Genomic DNA, 17,902 nt, shown 5'->3' on the forward strand with positions numbered 1-17,902 from the left:
AAAGGCAACCTGTCGCAACATTTATGTGCTTGTCGTAGGCAGCTGACCAAGCTGGTCAGTGACACAGTATCATTGTCTGGGGAAAGGTCTACTTCCAGGTCATTTAGAAGTGAATGTGTGTTCAATAACAAATCTGAAGAATGGGTACAGCTACTGGTGTTGAATATATTTAATGTCTCAGGCAATAATTCATCAACGTTTTCGACAAGTGCTATTGCACCCTCCAAATCACAGAGGTTGGCTGTGATCAGTTCTGTTAGTCAATTTAAGTAACTAAGATTGTTAACTTTAATCAAATTGTAAACTTTCTTCATTCTTGATATTCCAATATTCTCTGAGGGGTAACTAAGAAGCAACATGAAAAGTAGTTTTGAAAATATGTACTAACCTAGAAATCTGAAACATCGACATTTTCATCAGGTAAAAAGGTGACAAAACAGTGACGTAACTCATGAGACCATAATATGGGCAGAACATAAGGCTCAAAATACTTGAGCATGTGCCTCCAAGAAATGCCCACAAGTTATCAGCTAGATCAAATGGGGTTTCTCAGAAACTTCAGATCTTACTAAGTTAACGTTCACCGTGTATTGTGATAAGATTAATTCTTGTAACTGTATCATGCAAAAATTTAAGCTAATTGATTCCATCCATGAGAGAAAATTAAATCGCCACATTCACTGAAACCAGTACTATACCAACTTTATTCAAAAAATAATGGAGGACAGGTTTATCTTGACCATAGTGGACTACAATCTGAGTAGAGATCTGGCAGCTTGAGAAGTGAAATCCTTTTTGTGGGGGTTTTAATAATCTGAGAGAACTCAAATCTACTACTCAAGTGATAAGATGATTCTGGGTAACACCTCACTGTTCCAGACAGCATAACGTAAGATAATGTTTTGTATACTATGTTGATATAAATTTCTAAAAAATAATTTTTAAAAGGCATTTCTTTCTTGACATTGCTTAGCGTGATAAAAACGTCAAGAGTTCTGATAATTTTTTGGGATATTTTTGGATTGTGTTATCCCTTTTTCCTGTATAAATTCAAAATTAAAATTATATAATCTATAGTTGGGTTTTATGATATAAATCTAAATAGAAAAATAAAGTCTGTAGTATTATTTATGTATATTGTTTTATACAGGAAGCTTTTGCCAACTTGATCAGTTGGTCTCTTCAGCCAGAAGAGGCCAACTGATCAAGTTGGCAAAAGCTTTCTGTATATAGCAATATACTACTGCAGACTTTATTTTCCATTAAGATCACGAGAAAGTGATATAAAAATAGTCTTTTTATAAAATTAGATTTTGCAAATACTTGCCAAGTAATTACATAGTTAAAAGTTTAAAGTGTCGGCAGCTAAAACTTAAGTAATTTTCGGTAGTGATTCTTTTGTTTTCAAGTGTAGGTAAACAGTCCCACCCACTTTTGGGAAAGAAGAGGAAGAACTGAGCAGAAAAAACCAATTTATGTAAATGTCTGTGTGAGGAGACAGGTGGGCTCCCATTCTGTAATTACTTGGTAAGTATAAACAAAATCTAATTTTATCAAAAAGATACCATTTTTGTATATGTAACTTATCAAGTAATTGCATAGCTGATTCTCACATTGACAGGAGGTGGGCTACATGGACTTCTGTTCCCAAACAATGTTAATAAAAACAATGAAATGAGAAAGAAATTCTGCTAACACACTCAAGAGTGCTTGTTGATTCCTTACCTGTTAAAAGAGCAGCAGTATGATGATACTGCCTCTGGTATTGCACTCAACTTAACCAGTAGAGATGAGGCAGTATAGCCATGGCTTGCCTACTACATAAGGGGGAGCTCATAGTGGAGGATATTTCCGAACACTAGTGAGGACTAGCAAATATACACCTCTGCCCAGGGCACAGCACCAACAATGCAACCAGAGAAACAACACTTTCTCCTACACTTTATATATAGTATTAAAATTACCACCACCCCAACCAGAAAAACTGGTGGGTACCCAGTTACACTGCATCCCCAGACTTCCAAAGAACACAACTTAAGATTCAAGGCGTGCACTTGCTATACTCCCTCTCCCAATACCATGCCAGCCAACGATAATGGTCCCAAAGTACTGCAATCTTTATACTGTGAGGTATAGACTAATTGGTAGGTAAAGTAGTACTAACCTTATTACAGGTATGGAAGGTTTACAAGTACAGTGTGCCGACAGACATGTAGCACCCGACCTGCGAGAGACAGAAAATAGAGTCGAAGCGTGCCGATTTGAGTTTTCTCAAAAGAAAAACATATATGAATAACATTGGCTTTAAAGATTGATTATATGTGACATACATTAGCAGCAAGGCTGGAGAATGCTCTACAGAATGGTAAAAGGAACAATACAGGAAAAATTGTCCTCCTTACAAATACTCCCTCAAAGACAATAATTATGCAATAATTATTGGAAAACAAAATTTTGATGTCAGGATGCCTAATTGTGATAGTGTGCTGGAGGGCAGAGGCGGTCCTGAGTTCGTGAGACCAGCTGCCTGAGGGGGGTCTTGATCCCTGAGTCCGTCGGAGGGCCAGATGACAGGATTCCTCCTCTGGAGCGGGTCCTGGGTCGTTTATGGGCGGCTGCTGCTCTGTTTGGGTGGCTCGGGAAACTTGGGGCATCTGCCAGGTTCCTCTTTGATGTCGTCCTCGTTCATCAGGAAGGTGGACTTCAGCCTATCGATGGAGACCCAATCCTTCCGACAGTGTTTGAGGATGAGGTATATCTTGTCCGTGTGGCAGAGGACATGGTAGGGGCCTGATGAAAAAGTGTTTGCAGGACGATAAGGCTTTTGGCTGGAAGTGGCTCGTCCTGTTGGAGAGTGTCTTGAGGCAAGGCATGAATTTCCTGGCAGTTTCCTGAATTCACCTGGTACTACCATTAGTTGCCCGTAGACCTTCTCCGCCAGGGACACCTTGCCGATGGCCTTGGGGGCAGTGCGGAGGCCAAGGATGACCCAGGGAAACTGCAACTTCCAATGCTCATCCGTACAGCGTGCCATCAAGGAGGCCTTTAGGGAACAGTGGACTCTTTCCACCATGCCGTTGGCTGCGGGGTTGTAGGTGGTGGTGCTGTGGTGTGATGTCCCCATCAGGCGGGCCAAGGCGGCCCATAAGTCCAACAGGAAGGCAAGTCTACGGACCATTGTAATGTCATCTGGCACTCCAAAATGGCTGACCCAACTGGCGAGGAGGGCCTCTGCACAAGCACTGCTGGTTGCTTCTGACATTGGGGTTGCTTCGAGCCATCTGGTGGACCGATCGATGGCCGTCAGGAGGTACCTGGCGCCATCAGATGGAGGCAGAGGGCCTACGACGTCAATGTGGAAGTGATCAAACCATCCGAGTTGTGGGAAATCGCCTACACTGAATTTGGTGAGCCGCCCGACTTTGCTAGTCTGGCAAGGAACATAGTTCCTGGCCAATTCTTGAGAGTCCTTCTGGATCCTGTGCCACATGAATTTCTCCGTCAGGAGGCACATCATTGTGTGGCCCGATGGGTGTGAGAGGCTGTGGATTACGTCTAACATGATCTTTCTGCGGGATTCTGGGATCAACGGGCGGGGGCAGCTAGTGCTGGTGTTGCAGAGGAATGTCATGCCAGAAGATCTGAAGGGCACTTCACACTGAAGGGGGGTGAGGGCCGTGCAGTAGGCCGGTGCTTCTGGATCGGTAGCTTGTTCCCGGGCGAGGTCCTTGTAGTGGATCCCGAGGTGGACAGCACTGATCTCGATCCTTGATAGGGCATCGGCTACGGGATTCTTCTCCCTGGGGATGTAGTGGATGGTGCAGCTGAACTCAGCGATAGCTGCGAGGTGCCGTTGTTGCCTTGCGGACCAGGCGTCACACGCCTTGGTGAAGGCGTGAACCAAAGGCTGATGGTCTGTCCTGATGGTGAAGGGGGGCCCTCCAGAAGGTGATGGAAGTGGCACCAAGCCTGGCAGGTGGCCAATTATCTCATGGTTGAAGGTGCTGTAGCAAGTCTCGGTGGGGTTTAGCTTCCTCCTGAATAAGGCGAGTGGCTGGGGAGACCCATAGTCACCTGCTCCAGGACCACTCTACAGGCAATGTTGCTGTTGTCAGCAGTGAGTCGTAGGGGCACGTCGGTGTCCTGGTGGGCGAAGGTGGTGGCCTTAGTGAGGGACGTCTTCGTCTGATGGAAGGCCTGTTTGTTGCCCTGCTTCCCACACCAACTTCTTTGGCTTCCCCTTCAGGACCTCTGTCAAGGGGGACATGGTGCGGGCGATGTCCATGATGAAACAGTGGTGATAATTCACCCTGCCTATGAATTCCTGCAGGCCTTTGATCGTTGTCAGTGTTGGGAACTTCTCTATGGTGTCCACCTTCGAGGCCATGGGGCACACACCTGATGAGGAGATCTTGTGCCCAAGAAGTCCACCTTCTCTACACCAAAGATGCACTAATCTAAAAGGGATGACCAGCCCGTTCTCTTAGAGGCATTTCAGCATGGTTCAAACATGGTGGAGGAGTTCCTCTGGGGCCCTGGAAAAATTTAAAATGTTGTCGACGTAGCAGATGCAGAAGGGCAGGTCTCCCAGGATGCTATCCATTAGGCATTGGAAGGTGGCTCCAGCATTCCTCAGGCTGTAGGTGGAGTAGGAGAAAATGTTGGACCCGAAAGGTGTGATGATGGCTGTCTTGGGGACGTCCTTAGGTTTCACGGGAACCTGGAAATAAGATTTTATGAGATTTAGAAAACCTTCGCTCCGTGAAGGGACCCGGTCAACTCCTGCATGTTCGGCAGGGGGTAGTGATCGGGGTTTGTTACCAGGTTCAACCGACAGTGGTCCCTGCAGGGCCTCCAGGTACCGTCTGACTTCTTGACCATGTGGAGAGGTGAGGTCCAGGGGCTTGAAGCCTTCTTGCAGATGCCCATATGCTTCATCTCTGCGAAGGCCCTCTTGGCGTCCTGAAGGCGGTTCGGCGGAAGTCAGCGTAACTTTGTGTATGTGGGAGGGCCCAGGGTTGTGATGTGGTGGAATACACTGTGCTTGGCTGGGGTCCTGGCCACCTGACGGAGTTCTGGCTTGAAAATGCCATGGAACTCCTGCAGGAGGTTGCTGTATTTGTGGGGTAAGATGGAGCAAAGGGTGGGTATGCCTCGACCTGCAGCAAGTGGGAGGGAGCTGTATGTCCCTGTGCCCAGGAGGCGCTTGAGGGCCACATCCACCAGGAGCCAGTGTTGCACAATGAAGTCCGCCCCAAGGAGAGGAGCCTTGATGTCCGCAAAGATGAACTGCCAGATGTAGTTGTGCCAGATGTAGTTGTGTACATCGTTTATGTCTGTTGTTTCGGCATCCTCTGTCATCAGGCAGTAGGCCGACATCGGGGCAGTGAGTTTGGTGGTCCTGGTGGCCTTGGTCAGCTTCTGGGTCTAGTCAACCAGCTCCACCTCAGGTAAAGTGTCGGTGTCGATCATCTGCCCACGGACCTCCAGGGACAGTTGGCGGAGGAATATCTTGTGCGAGAGGCTGATCTCCTTCTTCAGACTGTCCATGCCGATCTCTGGTTGCTGGAGAAGACCCATCACCTTGTCCCAAACATCCTTTGGATCGGTGTCGCACATTGGGTTGTGACGAGGTCGAGGGCGTGGGCAGTCCTCACAGGAATGAGAGTGGGGTAGGTACTGACAAGTTTTTGCTTAAGCCCGTTGAGGTTTACTGGGCTGGTCTCCGAGTTCAGCCATGGGGATATACGGCTGTAAACCTCTCCCGGGAGAGCTGCGATGACTATGTTGGCTTGGAGCACTTTGTCCAAGAGTCCCACGATCCTGAACAGGCCCTCCGCATGGAAGTACCATGAAGGCGGGTCCTGTGTAGTGAAAGGTGGCAATCTGACAGCCTGGGCAGTGGTCACGAGAGGAGGCGCAGCAGAGGTCTGTGGGCCCTGGGTAGCCTCCGAGGAACTATCTGCTTCGGCGGAGCCTGGCATTGTCAGCTCACTTAAATCGGTCAACAGGAGTCATGAATGGCGAGCCAATCCTTTCGTGAAACGCTGACACACACCTGAGGAAGGTGTGCTGTATTGAGTCCAATAATGGTGTTGGTTTGTCTGCGGAAAGGAACTTTCAGAGACCTAGACTGAGGCGGCACTGTATTAAGTCCACTAAAGGTCTCTGAAGGTGAGCGGTCGTAGTGAGTCTGTTAATGGCTGAGCCAAAACTCCTGTGTCTCTGTCACTCTGTCCAATCTGGGACGTCAGTCACCAGCTGTGAGGTATAGACAAATAGGGAGGTAAAGCAGTACTAACTTTATTACAGGTATGGAAGGTTTATAAGTACAGCGTGTGGACGGATATGTAGTACCCGATCCACGAGAGAGAGCAAATAGAGTCGGAGCGCGCTGATTTGTGTTTTCTAAGAGACAAACATATATGGGTAACATTGGCTTTAAACATTGATTATATTTGAATTATACATTGGCAGCAAGGCAGGAGAATGCTTTACAGAATAATAAAAGGAACAATGCAGCTATGATGATTAGGTACAATATATACATGAAAAAGCATTGTCGTTACAATACGTTGTTTCCATGTTCTGAAGATAAAAAGAAGCAAATACTGATTTGCACTTCTAGCAAGTCATCTCCAAAATGGAAGGAAAAGATTGTATTTGAATGCTAATGAAGTCACTACTGATCTGACTTCATGCACCTTTACCTTCACTAATCTGCAATCTTCCTCTGCTACTTGAGTGTGCGCTTCTTTAATTACATCCCTCAGGAAGAAGGACCTCTAATTCCCTCCTTTCTATTTAGATAAAACTCAAGTGCTCTTACAGGGCAGGGTACTATTTCTACATCTTCTGATCCTAGAAATCCTGTCAGACTCTTAATTCTAAAGGACTGAGGCTATGGTTTAGCAGCGTTGTCGTTCTTAGCAAGAAAATCCAATGTAAGAGAACATATTGCATTGTCTGCCGCAAAACCAACTCTCATGTCTGCGGCTTGTATTTCGCTAACTCTCTTGGCTGTTGCAAGAGCCGCTAAGAAAAGTCTTCTTTGTTAAATTATGAAAACTGAAAACTAGTAAGCCACTTAAGTACTATGTCTAAATTCCCCAAGACAAGTTTCGTGTCCCTCTTCTTCGTATCAAAGGTACTAATTAAGCTCGAAATATCCTGATTTCTGGATAAATTGGTACCTCTATGCCTGAACACCAAACCAAGCATCGCTCTATATACTTTTATGGTAGAATATGATAATCCTTTTGTTTTCTTAAAAAAAAAGGAAATCAACAATCTCTGTTACAGATGTTTTAGTAGAAGAGATTCTACTGATTTTGCACCAATTTCAGAATATTGTCCACTTGCTTTGGTATATGTTAGTTGACTATTTCTGCATTTGGAAATAGCTTCTGCCTCCCTCAAAACCCTTATGCTCTGAGGAGCCTTTCGATAGTTTGTGCCCTGCGAGTCTGCGAAGAAAAATTTTGATCAAAGTAGTTGAAATGGGGCTGTCTGAGAAGCTTTTCTTTTGAGGTAGAAGTCTTGGAAAGTCTACCAGTAAACTTAGTAGTTCTGGGAACAATTCCCTTAATGGCCAAAATGGTTCTATCAGGATTATTGTTTTGTTTTGATGACGATGGAACTTGTTCAATACTTCCCTGATCATTGCGAACCAATCATGTAGCATGGCATCTGTTGCCTATGCTCGAGTATCCAGAATTGGGGAGCAAAAAAGTGGAAGTCAAAAGTTTTTCAACATCACAAATAGATCCAACATTGGTGTTCCCCAAAGTTTCCACAGGTCTAGACATACTGGCAGCTAAACTAGTCCACCTAGACGTTAATTTTTCTTTGAATAAATCTGGTGATCAATAATGTCTGATTCTGTTTCGCCCATACAAGGAGGTCTCTTGCTACCTCTCTTAGGGAAGAAGAGCATGTTCCTCCTTGTTTGCTTATGTAAACTAGAGCAGTTGTGTTGTCCAAGTGGACTGCATCTGTCCTTTTGTACACTACTGAAAAAAAGGCCATCAGGCCCAATTGTATCTCTTAATTCCTTGGCATTTATATGCCAATTATATGCCAATGAAGTTGAACCTTTGACCACGTCCCACAATTTCTTTGCTTTCTAAGAGGGCTCTCTAGCCCAGATCCAAGATCCAATGCATCTGAATAGAAGGTTAGGTCTGGGTTCTGAGAAAACTGCAACTTCCCATATAGTAACCTGTCTCTTTCATTTCCACCAATGCAGGAGTTTCTTGATTTTCAGGGTGATCGGAACTTGAAGGAGTCGGGATGTCTTTTTCTCTCTCTTTTGTCTCTCAGGTAGAACAATGTTCCCAGGAGACTCATCCAGCCATTGGTCATGAAATACTGAAGATTGAGGCATTCGTCTACTTTCTGTAGACATGACTCCACTCATTTGCAGGGAGGGAAAAGCCCAAAAACAAAGAGTTAAGAGTCGTTCTCAAATAAACTAACTCTTGACAAGGAGTCATCTGTGATTTTTGGTGATTTACTACTAATCCTAGTTCCTGTGCCAGTAGAAGTATTTTCCGAAGGCTCTCCGTACATCATTCCTTCGATTTTGCTAAAAGAAACCAGTCATTCAAGTAGAATGCTTTTCCGTACATTGTTCCTTCGATTTTGCTAGAAGAAACCAGTCATTCAAGTAGAATGCTATGTTAATCTTAATCAAATGAAGCCAGCATGCTAAGGGAGTGAGGATGCTTGTGAATACTTGAGGGGCGGTTGACAGCCCGAAGAGTAGTGCCCGAAACTGAAATACTTGATTTAAACAAACCCTGGAAACTTTCGGAAATTTGGATGGATTGGTACATGGAAGTAAGTGTCTTGATGGTCTATTGATATCTTCCAGTCCTCTCGACGGATTGATGCTAAAATCGAAAGCATAGTTTCCTTTTTGAATTTCGTCTTTTAGACTAATAAATTCAGGGTGCTTACGTCCAAAACTGGTCTCCACCCTCTGATGACTTCGGCACTACAAAGAGGTGATTGTAGAACCCTTCTGAATCTTGATCTGGGACTACTATTATTACTTCTTTCTAGAGTTCTTCCTCGAGAAGTAAGGACAATTCCTCCTCGAGAGCCGAAATTCTCTGTGAATTCTCGGAGTAAGCGATTAAGCCGATCGACCTCTTGGCTAAGGGAGTTGTTTCCATAAATGGAGTTATGTAGCCGTTCCTTACCACCTCTACCTCCCATCACTCTGCTCCTCTCTGGCTCTACTTCTCCCAGTACTGAAGGACTGGCACCTACCCCCCGGATGAGCTCGCTGCTAACATACTGTCAAAACTGTTTTTTAATTAGTGATCATAGTACTGATAATAGTTTTTCAAAGTTAATATTGGTTTTTATGCTTATAATTCATACTGTAGTTAAGTTTAGGAATTTTAATAAATGTTGGAATAAACAACAATTAATACTGCTATTATTTTATTTCAAAAGCGTACATAATACTGAATGAAAAATATTATACATACATGCACTATTATTCTTTCGTATGCCAATATCTAAAGCAAGGGGCTACAGACAATCTTACTTCACAGTGTCAAACCATCTATGTACTCGTGATTGTGGAGACAAATGTTCTACATTCTCGTCTAGAAACTGATATGCAAATCTGTTCCTTTCACGAGGTAATCAATGATTTCATCATCAAAGTATTTCTCAAAATATTCTAGTGGGTTCTCTTTATTCTCAACTGTAAATTTCACGCTGGGATCAGCAACAAAAGTAAAGGGATCTCTATCTCTCTTTCCCTCTCGGAGTCCAGTCACTCGGCAATGAGAATTCATCTTCACTCCTGCTATCAGAAGAAAAGTTTGTTCCCTCAATATCCTCATCACTGGAGGATTCAGAACTAGAGTACTCATCATCAAATAGGTCATCAAAATCAGAATCCTCATCTAGTATTTGATTGATCTCACCTGAAGAAATACGCCTCTTCTTTGGGACATTCATTGTGAAAGACGCAAAAGTCGACTTGTCTTGATAAACGGCCGAAGCGTACTGAAAGAAAACCAGGAAGCTTTCTAGCATCAAGCAACCACCAGAAAAGAGTTGCCAGGCAGGAAATAAGTTTCCATTTGCAGCTTACGGGCTGAGTGTTACCAAATGATGTTCCTACACTTTCTATATAAGTAAACGTATTATTACGGGACTGACGCCTTGAGAAGCACAGTTAAAGTATTGAACGTAATATCCCATTGAAGGCACTACCGAGTAGATCGTGGTAAACGTATTATTACGTGGGTGATGCTTCTTCTGAACAATTCATGAATACATTCAGGTGCACACACGTACATGTCATACACATAACAGATTAATGGTCCTTGCCGAGAACCATATGTTGGCTCAGATTCTGGCGGAAGGCCTTTGACCCCTTCCTTGAAAGGGATAGGGCTGTAAAGGAGATGAAGATTCAAAAAATGAAATGTGTTCCCTTAGGCCATCTGGGGGACTTTGTTAGGAAATCCTGTGTAGACTTCTGTAGTTCACAGGATATCCCATCTACTACAGCCTGTGGAAATACACCTTCACTCGAGAGGGGCAAAAACAGAAGGGCAGATCTCTGAATTGTCACTCCTATTGTGGTATATGAACACCATAATTCCCTCTTTTTCAATACTCCCCTGGCGTTGAGGTCGGCCAGTTTCCTAGATCTGTCTCTAACTCCTTTATCCGCACCTGAAAGTACGTTAAGGAGATCCAATGAAAAGTCAGTTGGCAAATCAGGATATGCCTGGATTTTGCGAGCAAGAGATCCTATCGTCCAGTAAAGGAAACTCACAATTTCCAACATCTTTAAAAAGGTTCTGAAGCAAATGATCCAGCTTAGTTGATGAGAACATGGACTTGGCTGCAGAAAAGGCTGACCTACAGGCCAAGTCTATGAGGCTAGAGAAGTCCCCTTGGGAGGAGGCAGCCACACCCAAGGAAGAACTTCTCGTCACATAGTATGAACACCTCTTCAAAAGACAAGATGGTTAAATTTACCCAATTTTCTCTTCTCTGACATTCATTTTTCCACTTCTTTGAAAGCTTCCATGCTGAAATTGAAAGAACCATCTGAGTTAAATGAACAGACTGCAAGCAGACTGCTCAATTGCAGAGTCGATGCTGGAAATGAAGGCATTGCAGGAGAGAAGTAAGCTGTAGGAATGTCTTCTTCCACTTCCTCTTCCCCTTCTTCCTTGACTGAAGATACCGGAGACATTGCCAAGTCCTTCGTAGCTGTGGACACCTTCTTCAAACAACTCAAAATGTCGTCCAAGAGCTGCTTAATCGGGGACGAGACAGGGAGTCCAACAACCATGAAGGTTGTTGTAAAGGCGTTGGAGCCACAAACTTAGTACTCAACGATTGATTCCTATCAAGAGAAGTTCTATGCAAAGGCAAAAAGGAGTGTCTAGCCAACTGAGCGCTCATCTAAATGAGTGTGAACGCAAGCTGAAGCAAGATCCGAAGTCTGAGACTGTCTTCCTACGAGAAAGCTTGAATCCAGGTTTAGGATGAGGGAGCTCTGACGCCAAAGACTGTCCTGGTGTGAGATGGTGCTCGGGCATGGGTGCTCGGGTGCAAGCAGGCGCTCAGGAGCAAATAGCAGCTCGGGAGCATAAGACTGCTCAGATGCAAATGAGCACGCGTTCAGTGCAGCTTGTGACACCAGCTGGTGCTTAGAAACTAAGGGTCAATCCAAAGTAATTTCATTATCTGAATCTACAGGTATTACCGCACGTTAGCATTTCTCCATCACTTGATGTTCATCTGAACGTTCATTCGAAAAACACTCTGGGCTGTTCCAAAAATGACACGAGGTAACAGCTGCTCTCACTCTTTTACAAGGCACCTGAGGGGTACGAGACAGAGACAATTCTGCTGACCCTTTTTTCAAAGGTCTTGACTTTCCACTATTGCACCATTGGCACCTCTGTTCCAGACCCGAATATTCGTAACTAGCTAAAAGACAGTGAGCTTCATGAAATACGCCTTTTCACAGACTGTTGACACCTGGGCATTTGCAGCAGGTGTGACTGAGGGGTCGACTATCCGGGGGAAGACCCCACTGACCTCCCTTGGACTTCTGGTATAGCTTCTCCCTGGTGTGGGGGAGTATGCTAGGGACCCTTTCCTAGGAGAATCGGCAGGCCGAATAACCAGCTCCTCCACTGTCACCTCACAATCACTCACTTGTATTTTGCATAAAATCTTTCACAGAAACTCCAATTTGAGCTACTGTGTTCACTAACATGTCAAATGCCTTCTCAAGAATGGCAATGACATTGGGTTCAGGAGTGTGGGAGCTGGGTCCAGGGTTAGGTGGAAATGAGGCTGGACTATAAATGGGGGATAAAACAGAGAGAGAAGCAGTGGGTAATTCATCAAGAGATTTAATAAATTCTGGACTAGCTAAATTCTTGTTCTATACCTTATTCAAATTAGAGTTTAAGCTTCTCCCATCCTTACTTCCCCAATCCTTACACTCATCGCAAGTCAAACTAGCTGAACGTACTTGTCCCCCGGGACAACCGTCCCCGGGACAACTGTCCCCGGACAATTGCCCCTCAGATAATTGCCCACTAGGACAACTGCCCCCTGGATAATCGCCCCCCTTCAGAGAAAAATTAGAGAAAATTATGGGAGATAAATAAAAACTATTAAAACTAAAGTTTTATTTGTAATCTTTAATAAAGAATTATACATTAATTGTGATAGTTAATGAAAATACATGAATTTAAAAAAAATAATATAAACTTAAAATTGTACTTTGCAAGTTGCAAAAATATTGAAAAAATTAATGAACTAAAATTGTAAACTATGTGCTATGTACCTCAGAAAGTCTAACACATGGCAGACATGGCTCTGAAAGTCTTGTACAAAGTTTTCTAATCTGATGCTCGAATCTTGATAAGGTTTCCGTTTAGGAAGTACTGGCTGACCAGCAAGCTTTTGATGGATGGTGACGCTAGCTAGTGCCTGTTCCCTCTTCGACACTTCAAGAAATTTCCATATATTCGGATGAAATGAAGTAATGCTAGCTTGCATATGGTTATGTCATCCTTCTAATGCATTGTTTGTTCGAGGTAAACCTTCAACTACACGAGCGTATATATTCCGCATACTAATAGGGAAATGTGAAGCTCGCCTTGTATTTCGAAGTTTTCTTCCAATATGTATGAATCTTCAAAATAATCTATGATAAGATCAGCTTTAGGTGGCAAAGTGTCTTGCAGTGTCTGAAATGCTTCACTCACTTTATCTGGGGGAACGAATGCCAATGCAGAAATCATACGGATTTGAAGGAAAAAATCTGCGTCAGTTTGGTACTTACTTTGGAGACCCTCATTTTGCACCTTGCGGTATATGCATTGAGATAAATGGTAGAATCATCCTTTGACTGTTACGTTGGGGAACACATGTTTGATAGCACTACCAGCAGCTTTTTCATAGTCTATTAGGAAAGTCTTTGGATTTAGTCTAGGGTTGATAGTGAGGAGTTGTTGGAAAATATCTTGATATGTTGCTTGTTGTTTGGTAGAAAAGCATAAATGCACGGAATAACTCTTTCCTTAGTAAAACAATGAATAGTGTATAGCTGGTAAAACAACTCTGGTACAATCTTAAATGTACCATCTCCAAACCAGTAGGCTAATGTTTATAGATGTTGAAAATAAAAGGATACCCTGCTCACTAGATCCACTATCATATAGCAGAAAATCTTCATCATCAGCTGTTTTCTTGTACTCGAAAGGAATGACTATGTTAGTAGGTTTGATGGAATGGGATGAGGAGCACAGAACCTAGTTTGTAGCGCCTTATTGCACGACGAATGTCTCACTGGTGGTAGTTGAGTTGCGGCACCATTTGATATCGACTGAACTGTTTGGGTAATATTTGCTGAGCAGTCTTTTGGGTGGTAATAGATTTAGTCTTTGTTTCCTGTTGTACTGACAAGACTTCACAGCGTGATATGTCAACAGCATGGGTGTGATCATTTACATGGCCCACTACTTCATTTTCACAAACGTTAACATTGGCTTTGCAAATATATTATGGCGACGTTTCTTACATTCATAAGATGTAACAGCATTTGCCAATTCCTTTGCTTCACATAGATGTATCCTTCATAAATAGGCTTCATTTTTCCCCGTTCACTTCGGACGAACTCCATAATGGGTGATAAATTTTCATTCTATTACTGAATAGACACTGCATGGCCTTGTTACTTTCTATTATAATTAATTTTGTTTGTAAACAGTTGTTTGATAAGACAGTAATTCTTTTCAAGAATTTTTACTTATTCAAGAAACTGCTTCAACTATTACTTAAACAACTGATTATGTAATTAGGAATAATTTCTTTACGAATTGATACTTTAGGAAATTACTTTAACTAGTTCTTAAAGGACTGATCATGTAATTAGTACCAGTCTCTTTGAGGAAAGGGAAGTGGGCAGTTGTCCTATGGGGGTAATTGTCAGGGGGCCAATTGTCTGGGGGCTAATTATCGGGGGGCAGCTGTCCTAGAACCCCCTACAAGATGTACATTTAGTGTGCGAATCATACTTCGCTGAAGTAACACTAGTATTGCAGCACAGGCTGCAATAACGGATAAATCTTTTATGGAGAAGTTATGTCCTGTCTTGTGTTCCTCCTGTAATTTTGATTATTTTCAGTTAATTCATAATTCTTATGAATATGAACTGCAATGCATCGATCTTTTAAGGCAACATGGACTGTTACATGCAACAGTGGAACGTTTATAGTAGATTATGTAATACTGTATAAATTTAGTTAAGATAAAAGAAGTGGGTATTGGTACAGTGATTGCTAAAATCCTGTAACCCCTGTGGCTAGCTCACACAGTGCGACATTACTGCTTACCAGTATTCAAGAGATTACCAAGAATCTTTAAAAATACGGATAAGGCGAGAGGTCCAGTTCCACCACCCCCTTACGGAAAGCTTTAAAAAAAGGGGTTCTCAAACTTTTTAACTCCCCGACCCCCTTATGAAGTTTCAAATTTTCTATCGACCCCCTAGACTAGCTAAAAAGAAAGAAAGAAACAAAAAAAACAATGTTAGAATCAATTAAAGTAGATTAGTTTTGTACTTGGCATTCAGCATGATAAAAAAAGTAACCCCTAGTAAGAAAATATGTTTGGAACGTTAGATGTACGAGTATATGTAACTTAATTCTCCAACACGTTAGTTATTCATCAACCCCCTTTTGACCCCCTGATCCTATTGACCCCTGGGGGTCGATATCGACCACTTTGAGAACCCCTGGAACGTCACCCTCCGCTAGATCCGGAATTGTGTCCTTTGTAACCAGTTGGCTTATTTTGACAACAGTTCCAACTCAGTTTTTCTTATTTCTTAAGTAATTATGTATTTGTGTTTTAATGTGTTTTGAATGATTATGATAGTAATGAATGTGGGAAATGAGTTATTTTGTTGGATGCAGTAGGGGTGTAAAATAGCTCAGAACCAACTCATTGCCCACATGAATTACTATCATAAATAATCATTCAAAAAACACTAAAACAAGAAAATTCATAACTTGAGAAAAGCGGAGTTAGAACTGTTGTAAAAATGTACCCAAAATACTTCATCAACTGGCGATATAATCCTACAAGATCAATGAAGAGAACTTCAAAACATCGCTGCTGCTCACAACCGTCGCCGAGAGCCTGTATAAACAATTTAGTTTTCTTTGCTCAGCTGTTCCTCTCTTTCCCGAAAGTTGGCGGGGCCATTTACCTACTCTCAAAAACAAAAGAATCGCTACCGCGAATTTCAAAATTTTTAGCTGCCGGTACTTTAAACTTTTATCTATGTAATTATTTGGTAAGTTGCATATACAAAATAATAAATCAATTTCTTTTACAGATGATGAAAACAACGGCTTCAAAGGAATCCGCCTGTATGAAAGAGAGTTTCGACACCAAGAAAGAGCTGACATTGGAGGATTTTGTATTTTGAAAATGAAGATATTTATTCCTTTCTGGGGATGATCTTGCCCTACCAGATGCAAAGTACCTGACAGTCCGTTTAACCATTTTTGTTCTGCCGGAGTCGTCTTATTTCTAAAATGAAATCTTCGATATTTAAAATTTTGTAACTTCTGCACAGTAGTTGTACTCGGGTGCAAACCAATATTTTACATCCAATCATCACAGGGTGTGGTAATAATTTGTTACGAAGTATGATGTTCATGAAATATCTTAAAATTGATTATTTTCTATTCTTGTGAAATAACTAGGCGAAATTCACGCTCAGAAAGGCAACTTTGTCTTTAAAAGTTAACAACAGGCACCAAGCGCTATTCAACCATAAGCTTTAACTGGTCGTAATGACTTTAACCAAAGGCTACCGGTAGCCCCATTGGCCCATTACAATCTCGACCGATAAAGAAAAATTTCATCGTACACTCTTCAACAAAAAAGGCGACACCAACACAAGTCTCTCAAACATCACATCACATCACATCCCACTGCCACACTCGACCAACACGAGTGCCACTTTTTTTTACTGGCTACAGTTCCGTCTTGTTTGGAAGTCAGTGGCCAGTTAGTGGTTGGATTGGACGAAACTTAGTTACGCAAATAGTGGACATAGTATAAAGGCAAGTTTTATAAGGCGAACAACTCTAAAAAGCCATCACATTTCAGAAATTTCAATTTTAGCATAAATCCGATTAATTTTTACGCAGCCACACTATATTGTTTGCCGATTTCCAACCTCTAAAATCCAAAGCAAACGACACAGACAGAAACATCACATACGGTCAATTTAATAATGTCTCATTACAATCTTGTTGATACGAAAAATTTGAAAAACACACCTTCAGCACCTATTTCGCATATAATATAAACGTCATATGAAAATGGGAAAATGCACGCTTTACGTCATGCACTTATTTATTATAGCAGAGCTACATCTAATATTCAGGTAATTCTAAAGAATAACTCCGCACGGACTGCAAGGAACGTAACCGCGAATACGACATCCACTAGGGATTGGGGCATCCAATGTATTTCGCCGTGTTTAGTACTGGCTCCTGGGGGTTAATTACAGTCGACCGTCTAAAAATAGCGGTAAATTCTTAATAAGCAACCCGAATACTTTAGGAAACTGTAATTTCCAAAGAAATACCCGACGCGGAGTTATTATTTATATTTACCAAACTATAATTCTATATGCACTTACCTCCTACCTCCTTTTGCCATTTGGAAAATCACGTCACTAAGTTCATATGGGACTAGAGCCAGCATGTGCGGCAATGCTTCCTACACGGCAGCACTGTCGTAACTGACATTCCGAGTTTCCTCCGACAGCCCGAGCCCCTGAGCCCGTCAGCCCCGAGCTAGTGGTGGTCAAGCCAGGTGAACTGAAGCAACTACTGACTGGTACTGAATCAGTACAAAATGCTTAAACGACTGTGCCTTAACGAGGGACTTATCCCGATTTGTTAGAATTGAATGAATATCATCACTGTTAAACACAGAACTTCATCATTCATCAACGATTCATAATATAATGCAACTACCATTGTAATTATTTATCACAATAAAGAAATAAGTCTGGCTTCTTATTTGATTCTCCTTTGAGTTAGACAATAAAACCATTTTGTCAAAAATAAAATTCGTTCATTTTGATTATTGATTTTGCTTTTAAGTCATCGTAACCAATCCCTAAAACCCAACTTTTTCAAGTTAACTATGTCTTAAAAACTGTTTCATAATCTGCAGCCACATTTTAAAAAGTACCGAGAGATGCCTAGACGGCCACAAATATCGTTGTCATCGTTTGCTAGACCTCCTCTGTCCACTTCATTGTCTAGAGACTCACCAATACCCATTGTTCAGTTTCAAAAGGTGT

At 42.3% G+C, this 17,902-nt stretch overlaps 1 protein-coding gene and 1 long non-coding RNA gene across 2 annotated transcripts in view; one reads left to right on the top strand and one right to left on the bottom strand.

Annotated features, from left to right (window-relative positions):
* LOC135196209 (uncharacterized) overlaps positions 1-17,303 on the top strand; it is a 59,210-nt gene extending 41,907 nt beyond the window's left edge. The window contains exon 6 of the mRNA XM_064222836.1: positions 15,911-17,303. Within this exon, the coding sequence (XP_064078906.1) occupies positions 15,911-16,003 (93 nt within the window). The 3' untranslated portion in view covers positions 16,004-17,303. The remainder of the gene's footprint in view (positions 1-15,910) is intronic.
* LOC135196210 (uncharacterized) overlaps positions 1-17,383 on the bottom strand; it is a 63,986-nt gene extending 46,603 nt beyond the window's left edge. The window contains exon 1 of the long non-coding RNA XR_010310345.1: positions 17,231-17,383. This is a non-coding gene — a long non-coding RNA (uncharacterized LOC135196210). The remainder of the gene's footprint in view (positions 1-17,230) is intronic.
* Positions 17,384-17,902: the final 519 nt, after the last annotated feature.

Source organism: Macrobrachium nipponense, chromosome 17, assembly GCF_015104395.2.
Source record: "Macrobrachium nipponense isolate FS-2020 chromosome 17, ASM1510439v2, whole genome shotgun sequence".
NCBI lineage: Eukaryota > Metazoa > Arthropoda > Malacostraca > Decapoda > Palaemonidae > Macrobrachium > Macrobrachium nipponense.